This window comes from Pleurodeles waltl, chromosome 5 (genome assembly GCF_031143425.1).
Source record: "Pleurodeles waltl isolate 20211129_DDA chromosome 5, aPleWal1.hap1.20221129, whole genome shotgun sequence".
Classification (NCBI taxonomy): Eukaryota; Metazoa; Chordata; class Amphibia; order Caudata; family Salamandridae; genus Pleurodeles; species Pleurodeles waltl.
The window spans coordinates 21,258,537-21,280,862 of NC_090444.1; the positions used below are offsets into that span (position 1 = coordinate 21,258,537).

General features: G+C 48.5%; 1 protein-coding gene across 1 annotated transcript in view; it reads right to left on the minus strand.

Annotated features, from left to right (window-relative positions):
* LOC138296941 (beta-1,4 N-acetylgalactosaminyltransferase 2-like) overlaps positions 1-22,326 on the minus strand; it is a 195,284-nt gene that overhangs the window by 158,674 nt on the left and 14,284 nt on the right. The window contains exon 2 of the mRNA XM_069236461.1: positions 578-715. Within this exon, the coding sequence (XP_069092562.1) occupies positions 578-715 (138 nt within the window). The remainder of the gene's footprint in view (positions 1-577; positions 716-22,326) is intronic.

Consider the following 22,326-nt stretch of genomic DNA (forward strand, 5'->3'; position numbering starts at 1 on the left):
ACAGAAGGGGAGCTCAGAGGAGTGAGAAGGGGAGCTTAGAGGAGTGAGAGGAGAGAGGGAGCTCGGAGGACTAAGGGGAGAATGGGAGCTAAGAGGAGTGAGAGACAAAAGGGGAGCTCAGGGGCATGAGAAGCAGAAAGGGGGCTCAGAGAAGTGAGAGGAAAAGGGAGCTCAGAGGAGTGAGAGGCAGAAGAGGAGCTCAGAGGAGTGAGATGAGAATTGGAGCTCAGAGGAGTGGAAGAAGAAGGGGAGCTCAGAAGTGTGAGGAGAAGGGGAGCTCAGAGGAGAGGGTGATAAAGTGGAGCTCAAAGGAGTGAAAGGCAGAAAGGGAGCTCAGAAGAGTGAGAGACAGAAGGGAAGCTCAAAGGAGTGAGAGGAGAAGGGAGCTCAGAGGAGTGAGAGGTAGAAGGGGAGCTCAGACGAGTGAGAGGTAGAAGGGGAGCTCAGAGGAGTGAGACGACAATTGGAGCTCAGAGGAGTGAGAGGTAGGAGGGAAGGGGAGCTCACATTAGAGCTTACGTAGGACTCCATAGATCTGGAAGAAGTGCAAATGCCACACATGCGATCTGTGGTGTACCTTTTTTTGAAGTGTTCAAACTCCTTTTTCCGTCTCTGCTTTACAGACTCGAGTTGATCCGGCTGAACAGCATTCTGGAACCGGTCGACATGCAGCCCCTGCTGGTCCTCACACTTGCAGGAATTCTTAGGGAACATCCTGGAAAGAAAGATCCATGGGTGAGCTTGTGAGCACCTCACAGTAGTAATAGATTCTATTGTCATGCAGGACTGCTGAGGTGAACATGAGCAGCATCTATCTGCCTAGGTGTGGTCTCATAAGGAGCTTTACCCTGCACTGTGCATCATTGGTTTGCCTAGGCGCGGTCTCGTACGGGAGTTTCACTCTATGCACTGAACACCATTGGTCTGTGTTAGAAACTGGGTTTCTGGTTGGCAGAGATATACCCCTGTCCCATTCGCGGCTCGCTTCACTGTGAAGGGGTTGGGTGGGTGCAGCACGCATGGGGATTAAAATTTAATTTAAAAAAAGTAAAAAAATAAAAACGTACATCCTCGGTTGCCGCTCCGCTCCCTCGTCGTCACTGCAGACAGGCACAGTCTCCCAGCCTGCCCTGCGGCCAATCCTGATGCTGCTCATGGTAGCATCAGCATTGAGTGGGAGCGCCCAGCTAGGACGCTCCCAGGCAAACTGGGAGCCTGTGAAGGCTCCCTCCAGCCCGGCAACACAGTTACCAGGCTGGAGAGAGCCTACAGCACATGTGTGTTTGGCCAGCCCGAGACAGCCAGCCAAACATACATGTGCACTGAGGGGGGGGTGCACAGTGCACTCTCCTCAATTCGTCATCCCTCATGGCCCTCTCCTTTCATCATGAAGGGATAATAAACAGTTTATTATCCCTTCCTGGTGAAAGGTTTGCAGCTTCTGCTGCTTGTGTGTGGGGGGGGGGTGAAGCTCCTCCGCCCTAATGGAGTCGCCCCTGCCCTGTTCAAGCAAGACCCAAAATCCTAGTCAGGGTAAGTCAGATACACACCATAAATTAACCTGCAATCACCCTTAAACTGTCATTCTTTACTGCACCAGGTCTCCTATAAGTCACCCCTATGGCAGGCCTTCTAGCCCAGAGACCAGGGTGCAAAGTCCATGTGTGTGAGGGCACCCCTGCACTAGCAGAGGTGCCCCTATGAACTCCAGGAATCCTCTGCAGTCTCCACTTCGACTTCTGACCGAAGAAACTACACCTGGACTCTTCAGGACCCTACAAACTGCAACAAAGAAGCAAGATGCCTCCTGCAACATTGTATCTCCGGCTCCTTCCAGAAACTGCAACATTTCCCCGGTCCTGCATCCTTTGTGGACAGCTCATCTTCATCCGGCATCAGAAGGAAGAAGGAATCTCCCCTAGGATGAAGGAGTCACCCCCCTGCTTCTGCAGGCACCAATTGCAACGACTGGCTGCGTGGACCCCCTCTCCTGCTGAGCTGCGTGGATCCTGCATCACAGGTGGTCGACTGAAGTGGTCCTGACGGTCCTCCCTTCCAGATGTCAAACTTGGGTGGAGGTAAGCCCTTGCCTGCCCATGCAGGACAGTACGACGTGCACTGCATCCTTTGCAGCTGTCAAGGCTTGTTGCCATCCTTTCCACAAGAGCTTTAGGTATATTTAAGCTCCAGCACTCCTTCCTGCGATGCACAGCTCTCTGGGTGGTTCTCTGGTGGCGTGGGAGCCTTTTTTGAGTGAGCCTCTTCTGCGATTTTCCTGTCCGCATACTGTGGTACTCATGTGGGTGCTGCCAGGGCTTCTGTGGGCTCTCTGTATTGCTGAGGGCCCCCGCTGGCTCCCCCTCCTGGGTAGAGTCCACCTGGTACGTCCATCCTTGTCCCCGGCAGCTCCACTTTCCGCTAACTGCAAGTTTTGCGTGTGTCATGGCTTGCTGGCAGAACCCGAAGATGCAAACCCGACTGCAATCCTCCTTCCTGCATGGGACATCACCTGCATCCTTCAGGCACCCGACTTGATCTTCTTGGGTGCAGTGCTGACTCTTCTTCTTCACTGGTGGTTCACCTTTTGAACCTCCTTTGTGGTGGGTAGGGTCTCCTGCCCTTCCTGGACTCTGCTGTGCTTCTTGGACTTGGTCCCCTTCTTCCACAGGTCCTCTTGTCCAGGAAACCAACGTTGGTATCTTGCAGTCTCTTCTGGTCTTTGCATAGTTCTTCTTCTCCTCTCTGTTTGTGATCTGGGGAATTTACAGTGATATACTCCTGCTTTCCTGGTCGCTGGGGTGGGTTGGGGTACTTACCTTTGGGCTTTCCTAGTAGTCCCAGCTCCCCTCTAGACACTACACTGACCTAGGTGCGGGACCGACTTTCACATTCATTTCTTAGTATATGGTTTGTGATTCCCCTAGGTCCATTTCTATCTATTGTGATTTTTGCTAATTACAATGTTTTCTGTTTGTATGGCTATTTCTGCATCCTAGTGTATATAATTTGTGTATTACTTACCACCTGAGGGAGTTCAGTCTCTATGGTAAATTTGGTATTTGTGTCACTAAAATAAAGAACCTTTATTTTTAGAACACTCAGGGGGTTATTCTAACTTTGGAGGAGGTGTTAATCCGTCCCAAAAGTGACGGAAAAGTGACGGATTTACCACCAGCCGTATTACGAGTCCATTATATCCTATGGAACTCGTAATACGGCTGGTGGTATATCCGTCACTTTACCGTCACTTTTGGGACGGATTAACACTCCTCCAAAGTTAGAATAACCCCCTCAGTGTTTTCTTTCATGTGTGTTAGTACTAACTGTGACTACAGTGGTATTGCATGAGCTTTGCATGTCTCCTAGATAAGCCCTGGATGCTCATCCACAGCTACCCCTAGAGAGCCTGGTTTCTAGATACGGACTACAGTACACTAATAAGGGATGCCTGGACCTGGTATAAGGTGTAAGTACCATAGGTACCCACCACACACCAGGCCAGCCTCCTACGCAGAGCAGGCAGGCTTAACTTAAAAGGCAATGTGTAAAGTATTTGTGCAACACTTAAAACAGTAAGACAGTGCAAACACCGCACAAAAATAATCCACACCAGGTTATAGAAATAGAGCTTCATTTAAAGACCAAAACAAGTCCAAAACAACAATATACCAATAAATAGAACCAGAGTTCTGAATGTTTAAAGATTAAATTAAATTGTAGTGCTTAAAAGCATAAAGCGCCAACGAGGGACATCTGATCATGCTTGACCGAGATAGATCTAAAAGTTCAGGCCGACCGTGATGGAGCATGAGTCAGATACAGGGACTAACTTGGTCCTGCTGAGAAAGTACCTTGTTGTGCCGTCGATGGGCCCGATGTGTGGAGCAGAGGAGGTGAAGCCCAGTTGTTGAACCAGCTGGGTGTCGGCGATGTGTTGGCCCGATCTGCACAATCTGAGATGTGTCGGTGGTGTTTTAGTGATATAGGTAAAGCATCCTCGTTGAGCCCTGCAGCAGGCGATGCAATATCTTTTTCCTCAGCAGCGATGTGCTGGCGTTGAGGGGAGATGCGACGGTTCTTACCTTTGCAACAACTGTGATGCATGGATTTTGCATAAACAGCTAGAAAACACACTTCCAGGGTCTCAAGAGTGGATTTGCACCACTTGCCAAATCAGGACTCATAGTTAACACAGTCCAGAGGCTGTAGCAGAGTTGTTGGAAGTCTTTGATGTTCCTGAGACTTCAGAACAGAAGAAAGGCCAGCAATCCCTTGAAGTCACTTTGGTTCTGGGGATGTAGAGATGCAGGTCCAGTTCTTCTCACTCCTAGGCAAGGAAGGCTGCAGGCAGCAGAACAGGCACAGCAAAGCAGGAGTCCGGCAAACTCCAGCAGAGTCCAGCAGAGTGACAGTCATTTCAGCGCACAGCAGTCCTCCTTCCTAGCAGAACGTCCTTAGGTCCAGAAGTGTTGTGTGTTGGTGATGTCAGGGGTCCAGTACTTATACCAGGTTGTACCTTTAAATTGTGGGAGACTGCAAAGAGAGGCCTTTGAAGTGCACAAAGTGTCTTCCCTTCCTGCCCTGGCTCCAGACTCAATACAGGGGGTATGTAGTTCTTTGTGGACTGGCACAGCCCATTCAGGTGTGTCATGTTAACTCCCATCCTGCCCAGGATGATCCATCAGGATTTTGATTACCCATCAGTAACATCTAAGCTCCCTTTGTACGTGGCTGTCTGGAGGGAATGCACAAAGCCCAGCTGTCACTCACCCCAGATGTATATTCAGTGACAGGCAGAGGCACAGAATGGTTAAAGTAAAAAAAATGCCAACTTTTTAAAAGTGGCATTTTCAGACGTTCAACTTAAAAATCCAACTTTACCATAAATTCTGATTTTAAATTGAGAGTTCAGAGACATCAAACTCAAAATATTTATCTTTTCCCAATTGGAAATGACACTTATAAAATGCAATAAAATAATCCCAATGTTAATCTTTGATAGAGATATGCCTTGCAGGAGTGAAAAACGAATTTGGTACTTTTTCACTATCAAGACACGTAAAACTTAAATGTACATTTCCTACTTTTTAAATACACTGCACTGTGCCCTTGGGCTGCCTAGGGCCTACCTTATGAGTGTGTTATATGTATTATAAAGGAAGGTTTGGGCCTGGCAAGAGAGTTAACTTGCCAGGTCGGCATGGCAATATACAACTGCACACACAGACCCCATCATGGCAGGCCTGAGACATGTTTGAAGGGCTACTTCATGGGGTGGCACAATCAGTGCTGCAGGGCCACTCGTAGCATTCAATTTAGAGGTCCTGGGCACATGTAGTGCACTTTACCAGGGACTTGTAGGTAAATTAAATATGCCAATTGTAGATGAACCACTCTTGCCATGTTTCAGGGAGAGCGCATATGCACTTTAGTACTGGTTAGCAGTGGTAAAGTGCTCAGAGTCCTAAAGCCAGCAAAGAGGATGTCAGCAAAACAGAAGGTTAGAAGGAAAAAAGTCAGGGAATCCACACCAAGGATGCCAGGTCTAAGAGTCCGCCTACGAGCTGTCTCCTAAAGGAGCTTCACTCTCTGCTCTGAGCAGCACTGGCTGCCTCGGAGCTCTCTCATAAGGAGCTTTACTCTCTGCTCTGAGTAGCACTGGTGGCCTAGGAGCTGTCTCATATGGAGCTTCACTCTCAGCATGAGCAGCACTGGCTGCCTACGAGCTGTCTCCTAAAGAAGCTTCACTCTGCACGAGTAGCATTTGTAGCCTAGGAGCTGTCTCATATGGAGCTTCACTCTCTGAACTGAGCCTCATTGGCTGCCTACAAGCTGTCTCCTAAAGGGGCTTCACTCTCTGCTCTGAGCAGCATTGGTCTGCAGCTGTAGGAGCTGTCTCGTAAGAAGCTTCACTCTCTGCTCTAAGCAGCACTGGTCTGCAGCTGTAGGAGCTGTCTCGTAAGGAGCTTCCCTCTCTGCTCTGAGCAGCTTTGGTCTGCAGCTGTAGGAGCTGTCTCGTAAGGAGCTTCACTCTCTGCTCTGAGCAGCATTGGTCTGCAGCTGTCTCGTATGGAGCTTCCCTTTCTGCTCTGAGCAGCTTTGATCTGCAGCTGTAGGAGGTGTCTCATATGGAGCTTCCCTCTCTGCTCTGAGCAGCTTTGGTCTGCAGCTGTAGGAGCTGTCTCGTATGGAGCATTGGTCTGCAGCTGTAGGGGCTGTCTCGTAAGGAGCTTCACTCTCTGCTCTGAGCAGCATTGGTCTGCAGCTGTAGGAGGTGTCTCATATGGAGCTTCCCTCTCTGCTCTGAGCAGCTTTGATCTGCAGCTGTAGGAGGTGTCTCATATGGAGCTTCCCTCTCTGCTCTGAGCAGCTTTGGTCTGCAGCTGTAGGAGCTGTCTCGTATGGAGCATTGGTCTGCAGCTGTAGGGGCTGTCTCGTAAGGAGCTTCACTCTATGCTCTGAGCAGCATTGGTCTGCAGCTGTAGGAGGTGTCTCATATGGAGCTTCCCTCTCTGCTCTGAGCAGCTTTGGTCTGCAGCTGTAGGAGCTGTCTCGTAAGGAGCTTCACTCTCTGCTCTGAGCAGCATTGGTCTGCAGCTGTAGGAGCTGTCTCGTATGGAGCAATGGTCTGCAGCTGTAGGAGCTGTCTCCTAAAGGAGCTTTACTCTCTGCACTGAGTAGCACTGGTGGCCTAGGAGCTGTCTCATATGGAGCTTCACTCTCTGAACTGAGCCTCATTGGCTGCCTACAAGCTGTCTCCTAAAGGGGCTTCACTCTCTGCTCTGAGCAGCACTGGTCTGCAGCCGTAGGAGCTGTCTTCTATGGAGATGCACTCTGCTCTGAGCAGCATTGGTCTGCAGCTGTAGGAGCTGTCTCGTATGGAGCATTGGTCTGCAGCTGTAGGAGCTGTCTCGTAAGGAGCTCCCCTCTCTGCTCTGAGCAGCATTGGTCTGCAGCTGTAGGAGCTGTCTTCTATGGAGATGCACTCTGCTCTGAGCAGCATTGGCTGCCTCGGAGCTCTCTCATAAGGAGCTTCACTCCCTGCACTGAACTGCTGAGGACAGGCAGAAAATGCACCCCTGCCACAGGGGGGCGTCGTGAGCGCCGCAGTCGTCCCTGTCCTGTTGCCTGAGGTCTCCGCTTAACTTGGCATAACGCATTCACTGGCACCAAAACCCCAGGGAAGGGCCATCATGTGCCCCCTGGAAGGCATATCACAGGACCCTGACACCACAATAAAGAAGTAAAAAAGCAAAAAGGAAAGAAAGAAAAGTCAAGAGATGAAGGAATGAAATCACGAAAGAAGGAATGAAATCGGGAAAGAAAGAACGAAAGAAAAAAAATGAAAGAACAAAAAAAGAAAAAGAACAAAAAACAAAAAAGAACGAACAAAAGAAAATAAGAAAGAAGGAAAAAGGGAAAGAAAGAAATTATGAAAGCAAGAAGGAAAGTGTAAATTAATTTAAGACAGAAGTTAAAAAAGAATAAAAGCAAGAAAAAGGAAAGGCAAAAGAGAAAAAAGCAAGAACGAATAGATGACGAAATAAGAGTGAAAGAGTAATCGAAAGCAGGAAAGAACGAAAGAAAATGAACACAATAAATAAAGGAATGAAAGAATGGTAAAGGAACAAAGGAAAGAAAAGGAGTGATAGAAAACACGGGAAGTGAGAAATGAAAGAATGGATGAAAAAAGCAACGGAAGAAAGAAGGAAAGGAAAGGAGGAAAAAAAAGTAAAGCAACAAAGAATGAAAGAAACAAATACGAAAGAAGGAAGTAATAAAGGGAGGAAATAAAAAAACAAAGAAAGAATGAAAGATAAAAGGAATGAAAGAATGCAAAGAAATGAACGAAGGAATGAAAGAAAATAAATAAGGAAGGAAAGAGGAATGAAAGAAAGCAAGAAGTAATGAAAGGAGCAAAGAAAGAAGGCGGGAAGGAAGAGAAGAGGAAGGAATAAACGTGTTGTAGGTGCTACAAGTTCAACCTGAGGGTTGGGTTTCTTCCTGGGCAAAGTTTACCAAAGAGCCACTGATTAAGTTGACTCCAGAATAAACACACTCTGAGGAATTGTCTGCTTATGGATTCAGAAGTATAATATTAAAGCCTTTGATAACTTAATGCCACAGTTCCGAATGGACACAGCCTGTTATGCTGTGAAATTCCCTTTGGCCTGTCCTTTGTTAATCTGAGAAAGTCAGAAAAACAAAGGACTTCCCAGAAAGGAATTTACAACAGCATGGGAAGGAGACAGACTGAAGGTGTGGAATGTGGCCTGTGCTCACATCTGGTATGAAGTATTCTGGGGTGACACTAGTGAAAGAGAATCCCATAATCTGGTCCTTAAATCACACTGCACCTACAAAAGAAAAACAAGTATTGGTAGAGGCAATAGGTCTCGTCCTTCGAAGGCAAATGACGACCTATTGGCTTTGTCAATAAATGTTTGCAATGGCTCTCCCATGTCATGATACGGGTGTCATGGGAGTACCAGTGCACACACGATGCAACACTGGGCAGGAAAAAAATACAAAAACAAATTGAAGGCACGTGCGCACACGCATTGTAAACTGAAAGCCATTTTGTTATTTGTTTACTTAGCAGATGTCGCTGGGGCAATACAATGGAAGTGTATGGGAGCAACATGGGGCCGGATTCACAAAGGGAAAGTTAGACCAAAAGTCTAACTTTACACCTGGAGCCTAAGTTTAGAGATAAAAGTTTAAACCAAAAATTTAAGGCCCCGATTTATACTTTTTGGTGCAAAACTGCACTAATTAAGTTTTGCACCAAAAAGTTTAGCACCGGCTTGCACCATTTCTGAGCGCCAGCCGGGCACCATATTTATGGAATGGTGCAAGCCGGTGCAAAGGGTAGAGTAGCGTAAAAAAAAAATATGACGTTAGTCTGGTGGGGCTGGCAGTATGGAAGAAGTGGGTTTTGCACCAAAAAATTATGTTAGGCAGGTTGGAGTAAAAAAAATGACACTAACCTGCCTAGCGTCATTTTCTGACGCAAAACCATCCATACCACATGACCAACACCCCAATGGCACTTACACAGGGTCCCTTTGGCATGGCCATTGCACCCAGTGCCATACAGGGGGGCCCATTTCAGGGCCCCGAATGGCACTTAAAAAAAAATACTTTACCTGTACTTACCTGGGATGGGGACCCCCATCCACTGCTGTCCCTTTGGTGTGGGTGGGGGTATTCCTGGGGCTCGGGGAGGGCACCTGTGGGCTTATTCCATTGTGCTCCACCATTGAAATAGGCCCACAGGTCCCATAACGCCTGCCCTGACCCAGGTGTTAGAAAATGGTGCAAAGCAAGCTTTGTACCTTTTTTTGACCCCTCCTCCCCCGTGTCTGATTTGTGCATGGGAAGATAAATAAGGCGCTAGGGCCTTAGAGTAATTTTTTGCCCAGGAACGCCTACCTTGCATCTCATTGACGCAAGGTAATTTTCCGCAGGCAAAACATTTGTGTATCTCCAATATGTAATGCCAAAATATAAATATGGAGTTAAGTTTGCGCTGGATTTGCGTAAAGAAAAATTACACAAATCCATTGCAAACAGAGTACAAATATGCCCCTAAGTTTAGACCAAAAGTCTAACTTAGACCAAAAGTCTAACTTGGACCAGAAGTCTACCTTTACTACTTTTCAGTATTCAGAAAGGTAAGTTACCATTAGTAAAGTTAGACCTTTATTCTAAGTTAGGCTTTAGGTCTAAACTTAGACTTCTAATCTTAAACTTGAGGTCTAAACGTAGGCTTTAGATCTAAACTTAGGCTTGAGGTGTAAAGTTAGACTTTAGGTGTAAATTAGCCTTTGTGTCTAAAGAAAGACTTTTGTCCAACTTTACCCTTGTGAATTGGGCCCTAGGTATTTAAAATGTTTACATCCCTGGAATGCCATGGGCTGATACCAAGACTGGACAACCACTAAAGCCAACGCCTAAAGCCACCTGAGCCACAGTAATCAGTGGCCGAAAGCGGCTGAGAGTGTGTCCACGCTGAGTGACTATAGAAGCTCTTTGAAGAGTTGATGCAAATAAAATGTCAGACACAGTGCAGTGGCTAGAACTGAATGTGCAAGAAAGGGCGGCCCAGCTGTGGTATTTAGTTTGGATGAAGAAGCCATTGGCATGTCGGTGTCAACAGGTCATACATACTGCAGGCCAAAGCTCCACACTCGGTCTTCTGGCATTAGAGACTCCAGGAGAGGGAAGTACTTCAAGCCACACACCACATGGTACTGGCACCCACCTGCGATTGTCTACACAAGAACAGAAAGGTTACCTGCTATCATTCTCCCCGAGCAGCCAGAACAGTCTGTGAAAGTCTTCACCCCTCACTGTGGGGCACATTTATGTTTTCTTCTTGTGAGACATGAAATTACAAGCCTATTCAGGTGCGGACCTGCCAGCTACAACCAAAACATCACAGTGTGAGGATGGGGCCTTGGAGGGGGCGGTGCCGTGTGCCAGGAGTACCTACAAAGCACTTTTACCTCAGCCCCGCCTCAAACACCCTTCTCCAATGTAAAAGAAACAAGCATTTGCAATGCAATAGGTCTCACATTAGCAAGAGTTAAAGCTGTTGGCGTTGTAAATGATAATGACAACCTCGCATTTGGGACATTATAAATATTTAGTCATGCAGCACATTAAACCATTATCAGCAATAAACTGTGTTTGTGCATTCCTTCATACACTTGGCATGAGACTGCAATAGTCTGAACAGCCCTTGCAGAGAACCACAGTAAAAATAGCATTTGGAAGAAGCATGGTCATGTAACCATATATTCAGCCCCTAGAGGGCATAATCACATAAAAAAAGAATGATATAGAACATTGTAGTTTAGCCATATAATCAGCCCCTTGTGGGCATAGTGTATTACACATTTTCAGGCTTAGCAGGCCTTTTAAATATCATTTAGCAGAAGGTGCAGTACCACTGGTCGTGGCTAGATGTCCCTGTAGAGTCACCAGCAGAAGGCGCAGTACCACTGGTTGTGGCTAGATGTCCCTGTAGAGTTAACAGGAGCAGGTGCAGTACCACTGGCTATGGCTAGATGTCCCTTTGGGCAATTATCATCCTTCAGCCCTTAGACAGCATAAGGCGTTACACATTTGCAAGGCAAACAAGGACTTTGTAACACAAACTCCTCACAACAGTAAAAACAAAAGTTTCAGATACAAGACAGCTTAAATATGCATTGCATGGTGGAAGAGGTTATGATTTCTGGGCCCCTCTAACCTAGTGTGACCCATACAATTACCTAGCCAGAAAGAGCACATCCTTCTGAATGTTTTGGTGGTGATCCATTGCCCTAGGACCACCACAGGCTGAGTTATGGCCAAACATGTGTTGTAAAAGGAATGCCTGCAAAGCACTATGGGTTGAGTTTCCCCGAGTGCAGTGAATATTGTATTATTGGCTCTCCCGCTGTGCTGAGAGAGCAGCTGTTGAGGATTCATTCCCTGGTCCATTTCATGCTACATAAAGCCACAAAACACACGCACAACACAACTCCTTGTTATTATTCATTATGTAAAGTAAGGACCAAGTGAAGGGCAAACACAGATAACAAACCGCACGTGTGAACACGAGTGCTCACTGACAAACATGAGAGGCAGGAAACAAAGAAAAATAGTCCGTCCAAGCAACAGAAAAAAATTCCAGGCATAATTAAACTGTACTTTGCCGGTGCTCCTCAGCCAAGTACAGGAAGTGACATATCGGCTGCCAAACCAGTTAGGAGGCAGCAAAGCAAGAGCAACAATGCCTTCAACCTATGTTAAGTGGCAGAGAGCAGCAGGGGGGAGCAAAGTCCAATACTCCATTGTAGGAAAGTACCCTCTTTCTTGGCATGGTTACCCCCATTTTCTGCCTGATGTCAGTGTGCTTGACTGTGTCTACTGGCATCCTGCTAATCAGGACCCCAGTGGTTATGCTCACTCCTTCTAAATGTGGTTGTTGGTAACTGATAACACAGTATTTCACCCACAATTGGCATACTGGTGCCCCCTTATAAGTCCCTAGTATAAGGTACCTAGGTACCCAGGGTATTGAGGTTCTAGAGGATCCCTATGGGCTGCAGAATATATTTTGCCACCTATAGGGAGGCCATGCAAAGGCTTCTGCAGGACTGCCATTGTAGCCTTAGTGAAAAGGTGCATGCACCCTTTTACTACCATTTACACTGCACCAGGTCACTTATACGTCACCCCTATAGCAGGCCCTCCAGCCCTGATGGCAGGGTGCAGAGTACCTGTCTGTGAGGGCAGCCCTGCACTAGCAGAGGTGCCCCCACGTCGTCCAGGACCATTTTCCCGAACTTTGTGATTGCGGGGACGCCATTTTATGCGTGTACTGGACATCGGTCACTACCTATGTCCAGCTACATAATGGTAACCCCGAACATAGCCAAGTTTGGTATCAAAGCATGTTGGAATCATACCAAAAGGCTTTTGAAAGCATTTGTTGTATGATTCCATGCACTCTGGGAGCTCCTTAGATGACCCCCAGTAATGCCATTAAAGCCTTCTGAGGGTTTCTAGGGAGCCCAAGCTGCTGCCACCTCCCAGACAGGTTTCTGCCCTCCTGTTGCTTGAAAAGCTCGAGCCCAGGAAGGCAGAACAAAGGAATTCCTTTGGGAGAGGGGTGTTACACCCTCTCCCTTTGGAAATAGGTGTTACTGGCTTGGGAGGGGTAGCCTCCTCAAGCCAGTGGAAATGCTTTGAAGGGCATATTTGGTGCCCTCCTTGCATAAACCAGTCTACACCGGTCCAGGGACCCCCCAGTCCCTACTCTGGCACAAAACTGGACAAAGGAAAGGGGAGTGCCCACTCCCCTGTCCATCACCACCCCAGGGGTGGTGCTCAGAGCTCCTCCAGAGGGCCCCTGGGTTCTGCCATCTTGTTTCCAAGGTGTGCAGGGACCTCTGAGAGCATCTGAGTGGCCAGTGCCAGCACGTGACAACAGAGCCCTCCCCTGACAGGTGCTTACCTGGTTAGGTGACCAATCCCCCTTTCAAGGCTATTTAGGGTCTCTCCTTTGGGTGGTTCTTCAGATTCGGATTGCAAGACTCCAGCAGGAATCCTCTGCATGCTCCACTTTGACTTGTCACCGAGGAAACTGCATCTGGACCCTCCAGGAGCTCTACAAGCTGCAACAGAGAAGCCAGACGCCATCTGCAGCATTTCATCTCCAGCTCCTGCCAGCAACTGCAACCCTTTCCCAGTCGTGCATCCTCTGACGACAGCCATTCTTCAGCCTGCAAAAGAAGAGCGAAGGAATCTCCCTTGATTGAAGGAGTCACTCCCCTGCTTCTGCAGGCAGCATCTGCAATGATGACCAATGGCGTGGACCCTCTCTCCTGCTGAGATGTGTGGATATTGCAATACGGGTGCTGGACTGAAGTGGTCCCAACGGTCCTCTTGTCCACTTTCCAACTTTGGTGAAGGTAAGCCCTTACCACCCTACGCAAGAGAGTAACTCTGTGCACCACATGTTTTGCAGCCTCCAAGGCTTGTTGGCGTCTTCCCATGAAGTTCTTTCATGCATCTTGCAGCTCTGGCCCCCAGCACTCTATCCTCCAACACACAGCTTCCTGAGTGGTTCCGCGGTGGTGTGGGAGTCTTTGTTGTACTGCTGCATTGGCCTCTTTTTGCACCTTCTTTGTCCCCGTGCTGTGGGACTCCTGAGCACGCTGTCTGGTCTTCTGTAGGCTCTCTGAGTTGCTGAGAGCCCCCTTCGGCTCCCCCTCCTGGGTAGAGTACACCTGGTCCTTCCTGATCCTGGGCAGCGTCATTTTCTGCTAACTTTGAGCTGTGCGTATGCCAAGGCTTGTTGGCGAATTTCAGTGATAAAAACCAGACTACAAACTTCCATCCAGCATGGGACCTCACTTGCACCAACCAGGAACCTGACTCAGTCTTCTTGAGTGCAATCCTGACTGTTCTTCTTCACCTGTGGTTCTTCCTTTGCGCCTTCATCTGGGTTAGCAGGGGCTCCTGTTCTTCCTGGACTCTTTAGTGCTTCTTGGACTTGTTCCTCTTCTTCCGCAGGTCTTCAGGTCCAGGAATCCACTGTTGGTGTCTTGCAGTCTCTTCTGGTTCTTGCATAATCATTCTGTTTGTTTCTGTGTGTTCTGGGAAAGTAGCTGTGATTTACTCCTGCTTTCCTGGTCACTGGGGTGGGTTCTAGTACTTACCTTTTGGGATCTCTTGTACTCCCAGCCCCCCTCTACACATTACACTTGCCTAGGTAGGTGAACGGCATTCACATTCCACTTTCCTAGTATATGGTTTGTGTTCCCCCAGGCCTATTTCTTACTATAGTGATTTTTACTATTTGCACTGCTTTCTAACTGTTTACTTACCTGTTTTTGGATACTAGTGTATATCTTGTGTATATTACTTACCTCTTAAGTGAGTATACTCTCTAAGGTATATTTGGCAAGTCTGTCACCAATATAAAGTACCTTTATTTCTGTACCACTGAGTATTTTCTTTCATGTGTGTAAATATTGTGTGACTACACTGATATTGAATGAGCTTTGCATGTCTCCTAGTTAGGCCTTGGCTGCTCATCCACACTACCCCTAGAGAGCCTGGCTTCTAGACACTGACTACACTACACTAATAAGGGATAACTGGACCTGGTATAAGGTGTAAGTACCTCTGGTATCCACTACAAAACAGGTGAGCCTCCTATACTATGGGATTTAGATTTCGGTGAATGGCACATCCGTCACTGTTGTGACAAAGCAACCTGTCTGCCGAGTTTTAAATCAGTCCCTAAGCAGGCTGTTGATTTGGAGAACAAACATTTGGTAGGGCCGGCCACGCCCTTCTAACCAGAGCTTTGGGCACTGGCACTTATTGCTTAACAAATGAAGTACTGGTCTTAACACTTTCTGAAGCTCACTACAAACTCTTAGTTTTGCAAAGTGTAGATGCACAGATGGTGTAACTACTGAAAATCAACAACTAAGATTCAAACGCTTCAAGGCTTTTGGCAACAAGCAGGTATCTGAGAGCGTAAAACCACTGTCAGAGAATCAAAGGACACATTGACCTCAGACATCTGACTGGTGTCCTGGCTCCCAAATTTTGGCCAGCAGATTAGTCCATGCTAAACATCAGAATCAGAAACTGGAAACAGCACCCACCCTAACCCAAGGAAACTCTGGTTCAAAAAGGGTACCGGAAAAGCATTTAAAATGGGCTCCTCTGTCAGAGTGGGTTGTGTCCTACAGGTGGGCCTCCAGATCTTTAAAGACGCTGGGTGGGTGTCACAAAGCTTCCGGCAGTGAATAGTCTGCATCTGAAATGGCGGACTGTGGTCATGTCATCCTGGCGTCTTGGAGGGCGTGACAGCTAACAGTTCCAGGGGCTCTCTTATTTAAGGTGACACCACCATAAGCCACAGAACAATGTTTGAAATAGTCAGTATTCAAGTGAACCAGGCCAGAGGCAGGAAGTGGTCCCAAAGGAGATCCAGTCACCAGCATGTGTTTTATGTGATTCACTCATGCCAGCGTGGACTTGGCAGAGTCTCACCCCACACAGGCGCTGTGTTACAACATAAGCACTCTACCAGTCTCAGGGAGGGTGGGCTGTGGAGGCTTCCTCCAATGAAAGATGTAGGTATGCAAGCTCACAAGGCGGAGTGGTTTTCCACCAGGATGCCGTGCAGCGGGGCGTTTAGTCCTCAGGTCAGGGGCAGCTCAAGCTCTTTAGGCAGAAGACCACAACTTTGGGTTTCCCTGGTCCTCAGCCTCGCTTGCCTTGAGGCAGTTACAGCGTCCTGGCTTTGGTATATCATTCTCACTCAGCTGACACTTCAAAGTTCACTGTGAAGGCAAGTTGAGCTCCAGAGGATCAGTACTTTTTTGAAACCATGGACGGGGCAGGAATGCACTGTCCTGTCTAGGTGTTCTACTTCAGAGTCAAGCCGCCTTACAAGCCAGAGCAGAGATCACCTTTGCCAACAGTTTCCAAACTTCTTCCTCTAGGATGCAAACTTAGGTAGACCAGTAGGTGAACATGCAGATGTAGAAATCACTTCACACCGCCTCAAGAGACTGCAAATAATACAGAACTCAGCGGCCAGACTAATCCTTGACATCCCTAAACAGACCCATCCCCCACCCCCATCAAGAAGCTCCACTGACTCCCCATCCAGAAGAGATGTCAGTTAAAGATGCTGGTCCATGCCTTTAAAGCCTTCCACAACCAGGGACCAGTGTACATCAACAACCCCCTGAATTTCCACCTTCCCTCCAGACACCTCTGCTCTGCTTCCCTCTAACTTGCCCATACACCCCTGCATCTGTCGTAGGAAATTCCTTCTTCTAGGTCACTGCAAAGTCTTGGAACAACATCCCCTGTCACCTAGGGACCTTAACTTCTCTACTGGAATTCACAAAGGGACTCAAGACCTGGCTTTTCCACTAAACCCACTGCAGCCGCACTATACAAATCAAGATTGATTGACTGACTGACTGACTGTTGGGCTGTGGTGTGAACACCCAAGATGACAGGAGCTCTACTTCAGGAGGGTCTTGTTGCAGAGGAGATCACAACCTTGTTCTGCACATGCCACATGTGCCACAGTGGTGGTGAGCCTTGCTCAGATGTTGCAGATAGTCTAGAGTAGCAAGATGTCATTCGCAGTCATTGCGAGACAGAGTGCATTGTCTTCGAAGTGCAAGAAGCGGCTGCTAGTCAAGGGAGGCGAAAACCAGGGAAAGCTTCTCTATAGGGAAGTACTATATTGCAGGAATTGCACGTGCTGCACAGACGTCTACACACGTCTTGCATCGCAGACACAACACACACTTCGGATAAAAAAGGTTCCTGTTGGGTGGACTAATTTGATTACCTTACTTTTGGTCTGTTATTATGGCTGCTGGTAGTCCCTAAAATGATCAAACATTGAGAGAGCCATTACCTGGTGTCAGTGCTGCTCCCACCCTCCACTGCTCATGGAGGAGTATGCTAATGGAGCATGAACAATACAAGAAACACTTCCAGTCGCAAGGGAAAAACTGACCACACAGTCTGGAGTCACTTGTGCTTACAACTAGAAGACTTTGTGGCAAGAGAGCAGGACTCTCACCAGGTTCTCAAAGACTTGCACAGCCTTGGAGGAACACTCTGGTTCTGTTCTCAGGCAGCGGCCAGACAATGCTCCTCTTCTGTCCATTTCTCAGGGCAGAGCCGGAGTTCACAGCAGTAGCCCAGGGGTTCAACCCTAGCAGTGGAGATCCTTTGAAAACCTCCATAAAAAAGAACCAGTCAATAGTAAAACAATGATTGCTACCAGGATGGGGGTCACACTTCTAAGGACGGTTCAGGGTGTTTCCTGCCTACAGGGTTCTCCAGGTTCCAAGTAACAATGGCAAAGGGTACAGGACAGAGTCCAGTGGAGGGTGGGGGTGTCCAAAGGAACACATTCACCCAAGGACCTTGCAGCAATACCATAAATTATCCAGGGGGCCCTCACTCAAGGATCCCCAGTGCATGCTGAAGTGGGGTTAGGGGAAGGGGCGAGTGAAACATACAGGGTACACATACCTGAGACATCATTTGGGTCCCGGGAATCAGCAGTCAGTGGTTCTTCAGATGCTTTTGGTGCTCACACTCCTGTAGGATGTGACAGAGACTCCTCCTGCAAGGATAGATCCTTTACCTCTCTCTCTGCAGGCCAGGTGAACTACTCCTGCAGGGATATCTCCTGCACTCCTCTCTTAGCAGGCCTGGTGACTTCCTCCTGCAAGGATAGCTCCTGCACCCCTCTCTCAGCAGGCCAGGTGACCTCCTCTGAAGGGATAGCTCCTGCACTCCTCTCTCAGCAGGCCAGGTGACCTCCTCCTGCATGGACAACTCATGCACCCCTCTCTCAACAGGCCTGGTGACCCCTTCCTGCAGGATACCTCCAGCTCCCCTCTCTCAGGAGGCCACACAGACTCCTCCTTCAGGGATAGCTACTGTACCCCTCTCTCCGCAGGCCAGCTGGACTTCTCCTGCAGGGATAGCTCATGCACCCTACTCTCAGCAGGCCAGATGGATGTCTCCTGTAGGGATAGTCCTTAACCTCTCTCTCAGCAGGCCAGGTGACCTCATCCTGCAGAGATAGATCATGCACCACTCTCTCAGCAGGCCAGGTGGACTCCTGCAGAATATCTCCTTGACCTCTCTCTCAGCAGACCAGGGGGACGCCTCGTGATGGTCAGCTCCTGTGCCCCTCTCTCAGCAGGCCAGGTGTACTCCTCCTGCAGGTTAGCTCCTGCACCCCTCTCTCAGCGGACACCTCCTGCAGGGGTAACCCTGACCCCTCTCTCAGCAGGATACGCAGGCTCTGTTTCCATGCACACCCACAGCTTCTTTCAGTAGACTGTTGCAGGCATCTTTAAGCTGTGTCCCCTCTCTTCTGGGAAGTTAGCTTTTGAGGGCACCAGTCCTGGATGTCAGATCTCTCCCCAACACCCTGTGGGGTGCACTGGTCAGTGATAGGCCCTGGATGATCAGCAGCCTCAGTCCTTCTCGTGATCTACCGTTGTCTCAGGCATGGTTTGTGTGTCCCACTGTGCTGCTCTAGAGATGAGGCCGTCCCTTTTCCTCTAGAGCAGACACTCTGTCAGGTGGTGGCAGGAACCATCTGCCTAGAACACAAACAAGCACTATGCAAGCACACAGGGTACAGAAGGTGACCCACCACATTAAACTTAGGCAGAACCTAGGAGGAACAAGGTGAATAGGCTGCGCTCCCAGTGCAGAGAACGGAGAACAGGCCTCCTCTGGGGCTAGGACATAAACACACACTGCCAAACTCTGGATGGGGAATGGATACATGGTGTGCTCTCCAGACCACAAGCCCCACTCTGGATTTCAGCTACCGATTATACCAAGTGGTCCTCAGGGGGCACACATGATAGTCGTGCATGGTGACCGCAGAAAAATCAGAAGCACAGTAGAGATTTGCATTAGACTAACTGAGGTGGACATGCACACCTGCAAACCCATGCAAGAGATATCACCCTCCCAACAGATCTTTATCCATTGAGGCATTTGTCCCTTTTTCTCTTCTTGCTAATTCTCTCAAATGTTGTGTTGTCTCTCTCTTGCGTGCCTTTGCTCTGCCTTCTCTGCCTTCTTTCTTGGTCTTGAGGTCTTGTTTTGTGCATTTGCTCTTTCTCCCCTCTTTGTGTTTGATCTTCTCTCTTCTGTGCCTTTGCCCTATCTCCCCTCTCTAACTCTCTCCACCTTGTCCTTTTCATGCCCTTAGGTCTGTTGTGAATGGCTCTTGTTTGTGCCTTTCTTCTCCCTCCACATTGTCCTTTTGTCTCTCCATTTAGCCTGACTCCCAAGTGCTTCTTCTGTCCTCTGTCTCCCTATGTCTACTTCTGTTTCCCTCCTGTTCCTGCTCTGTTTGCACCATTGGTCCTTCCCAGAAGGCTACACCAAGTATTATTGGCAGTTCAAAGGTTGCTCAACTCCTTTGCTAGTTCCTAGTAAGCACACATCATTACCATGGTCAATATTCTTTTGGACATTTTGCGCGAAGCTGTAGTGATCACTTTTCACTTTGAAATGGCTTATTGGTGCCTGATCTCAGCCTTGAACAGAGATCCAACTCTAAGAAGCTTCACCCATGAGGCAGCCCACCCTTCCCACAGCATCCCCAGGAGGTAGATATAAAAATATAAATAATGACGAGACTCAAATACACTCTCTTGCCTGGAGGTTGGTTCCAGAGCTGCTTCAGACACTCGGATACTCAGCGGACCTCAAGTAGATCATTTTAAAATCAGGAAATCCAGAGCTGGAGTTGGATACTTTTACCTCCTAGAAGCCTGCCCCTGAACCTTCCTGCCTGGATCCTGGACATAGTGGTAGATTTAGGTTGGGACTTATATACCTTCTAAATATGGTGGGTGGGACGTCAGCCCGCTTTTGTACATTTTACGACATTCGCCAAACTTTAAATCAGGCCCTTAGTGTCAACTAGCATGGCCTAATTCCCAGTGCTTGGTGGGTAGGAAAGGTGACTACTCCAAACTCCCAGAGTTCATTCCTGGGTAGAAAGGGTAGGCTATAGTCTTGCAATATCCACACTACTTAGTGAAAGACTTAACGTCTCTGGAGGACGTGCTATGTGAACTACATTTCCCACAAGTCCACTGAACTCTGAAGTTGTTAGAAATGGCAGTGGTCATTTTGAAATGCTTGATTATAAGTTTCCTCATGATTCTCTTCAGGCTTGCCAGGAAATCAATACAGTTTGTAATTGCAATCAGGTTCTTGCAATCAGAATCAGTTGACGCCTATTAGGTTGATTGCTTTTCCATGAGAGTTCTAACACAGAGAGTATTCTACACATTTAATTCATATTTTGACAAGGACGTATTAATTTGAAATATATAAACACACAGTAATAATTAGGAATTGGCACAAGAAACAACAAGAGTTGGCAAGGGTTAGTGAAAAATAGCTAGGGCCCTAGGGGAGGTCCAAACCACGTACCTACATATTGGAATGTGAAGTCCCCCACCCAGGGATAAGGAGTCATTAGAGGGAAGCTGGAAGACCTAGGGACCCAAAGAGGAGAGTACCTGAGTGACCCCAGTGACCAGGAGAGCAGAGGTAAGCACCTGGTCTTCCCAAGGACAAACAAGAGGACTTAGAAAAAGGATTGTGCGAGAACAGGACCAGAGGAAGCCAAATGTGGCTTCTGGAAGAAGAGAACCTGCAAAAGAAAGGGAAGGCACCCCGTCCATGATGGAGTGTCCAGTGGGGCCAGTAGCCACTACCCACCCTTCTATAGATGAAGATCTGGGTCGACAGGAGAAGAATAAGACGTGTTGTGAAGCCCAGGAGCTGCAGAGGAGTACTTGGAGCAGTGCAGATGGTGTCCCACATCGATCGTCGGATCGCAGATAATCAGTGGTGCAGGAAAACCACCAACAAGCTTTATCAAATGCAAGAAGAGCAAAAGAATAGTTGCAAGGCTAAAGAAGACCAGCAAGGTCCAGGGGACTCGACCCAGGGAGGGGAGTCCAAGCTGACCCTCAAAAGTCGGGAGCACCAACAGAAGCAGTCACAGCCCCTAAAGGCAACCCACTGGCAGCAGGCACAGTAAAACGCAGTGAGGCCCAGTCAGCACACCTGGAGAGGATTCCCACGTCGCTGGAGCAGTAGAGGGTGGACTGTCCTTGCAAGGATGGAGTGCTGGAGGCCGGGGCTACTGGAGCCTGAAGATACCTTGGAGCAGGAGACAACAAGCCTTGGTAGCTGCAAGAGTCATGGTGCAAAGGGGTCCTGCCCTGCAAGGTCAGGCAAGGGCTCACTGTCTCTCAAGTTGGATAGCTGGCAGAGAGGATGAAGGGGACCACTCAAGACCACCACTTGTGATGCAGGATCCATGCAGTTCTAGAAAAGAGGAGATCCAAACAGACAGACATCGTTGCTGTAGATGCCTGCAGATGGATGGGACTGACTCCTTCACTCCAAGGGAGATTCCTTGTTCCTTCTTGGTGCAGGCTGAAGTCTTGTCAACCCCCAGAGAATGCACAGCTGGGGAAATGTTGCGGGTGCTAGTAGGAGCCAGGGAAAAAAGTTGCAAGGCAAAGTCGTTCTGGAGTTGCAGTCTTGTTGTGTCCCAAAAAGTCCTGTTGCGGTCCCAGTGGCCAGATGTATAGGTAAACGATGCAGAGAAGTCCTGGTGGAGTCTTGCACGTTGTATCTGGGGACCCACCCACAAGGGAGTCCCTAAATAGCCCTTCAAGGTGACCACCTATCAGGGGGGGTCTCTGATGTCACCTGCCCGACCTGACCACTCAGATGCTCCCAGGAACCTCTGCACATCTTGGTTTCAAGATGGCAGAATCGAGTGGCCACCTAGAGAAGCTCTGGGCACCACCCCTGGGGTGATGATGGACAGGGGCGTGGTCACTCCCTTTTCCTTTGTCCAGTTTCACTCCAGAGTAGAGACCGGGGGTTCCTGGGCTGGTGCAAACTGGTTTATGCAAGGAGGGCACCAAATGTGCACTTCATAGCAGATTAGTGGCTTGGGGAGGTTACCCCTCCCAAGCCTTGTAACACCTATTTCTATGGGAGAGGGTGTTCTCTTCCACAGGAAATCCTTTGTTCTGCCTTCCTGGGCTTGATCAGATCAAGCAGCAGGAGGGCAGAAACCTGTCTGAGGGTTGACAGCAGCGTAGGCTGCCCAGAAAACCCTAGAAGACTGGTAAGAGCAATACTGGGGGGTCCTTAAAGAATCCCAAGAGTGCACACAATCATACAACCAGTGCT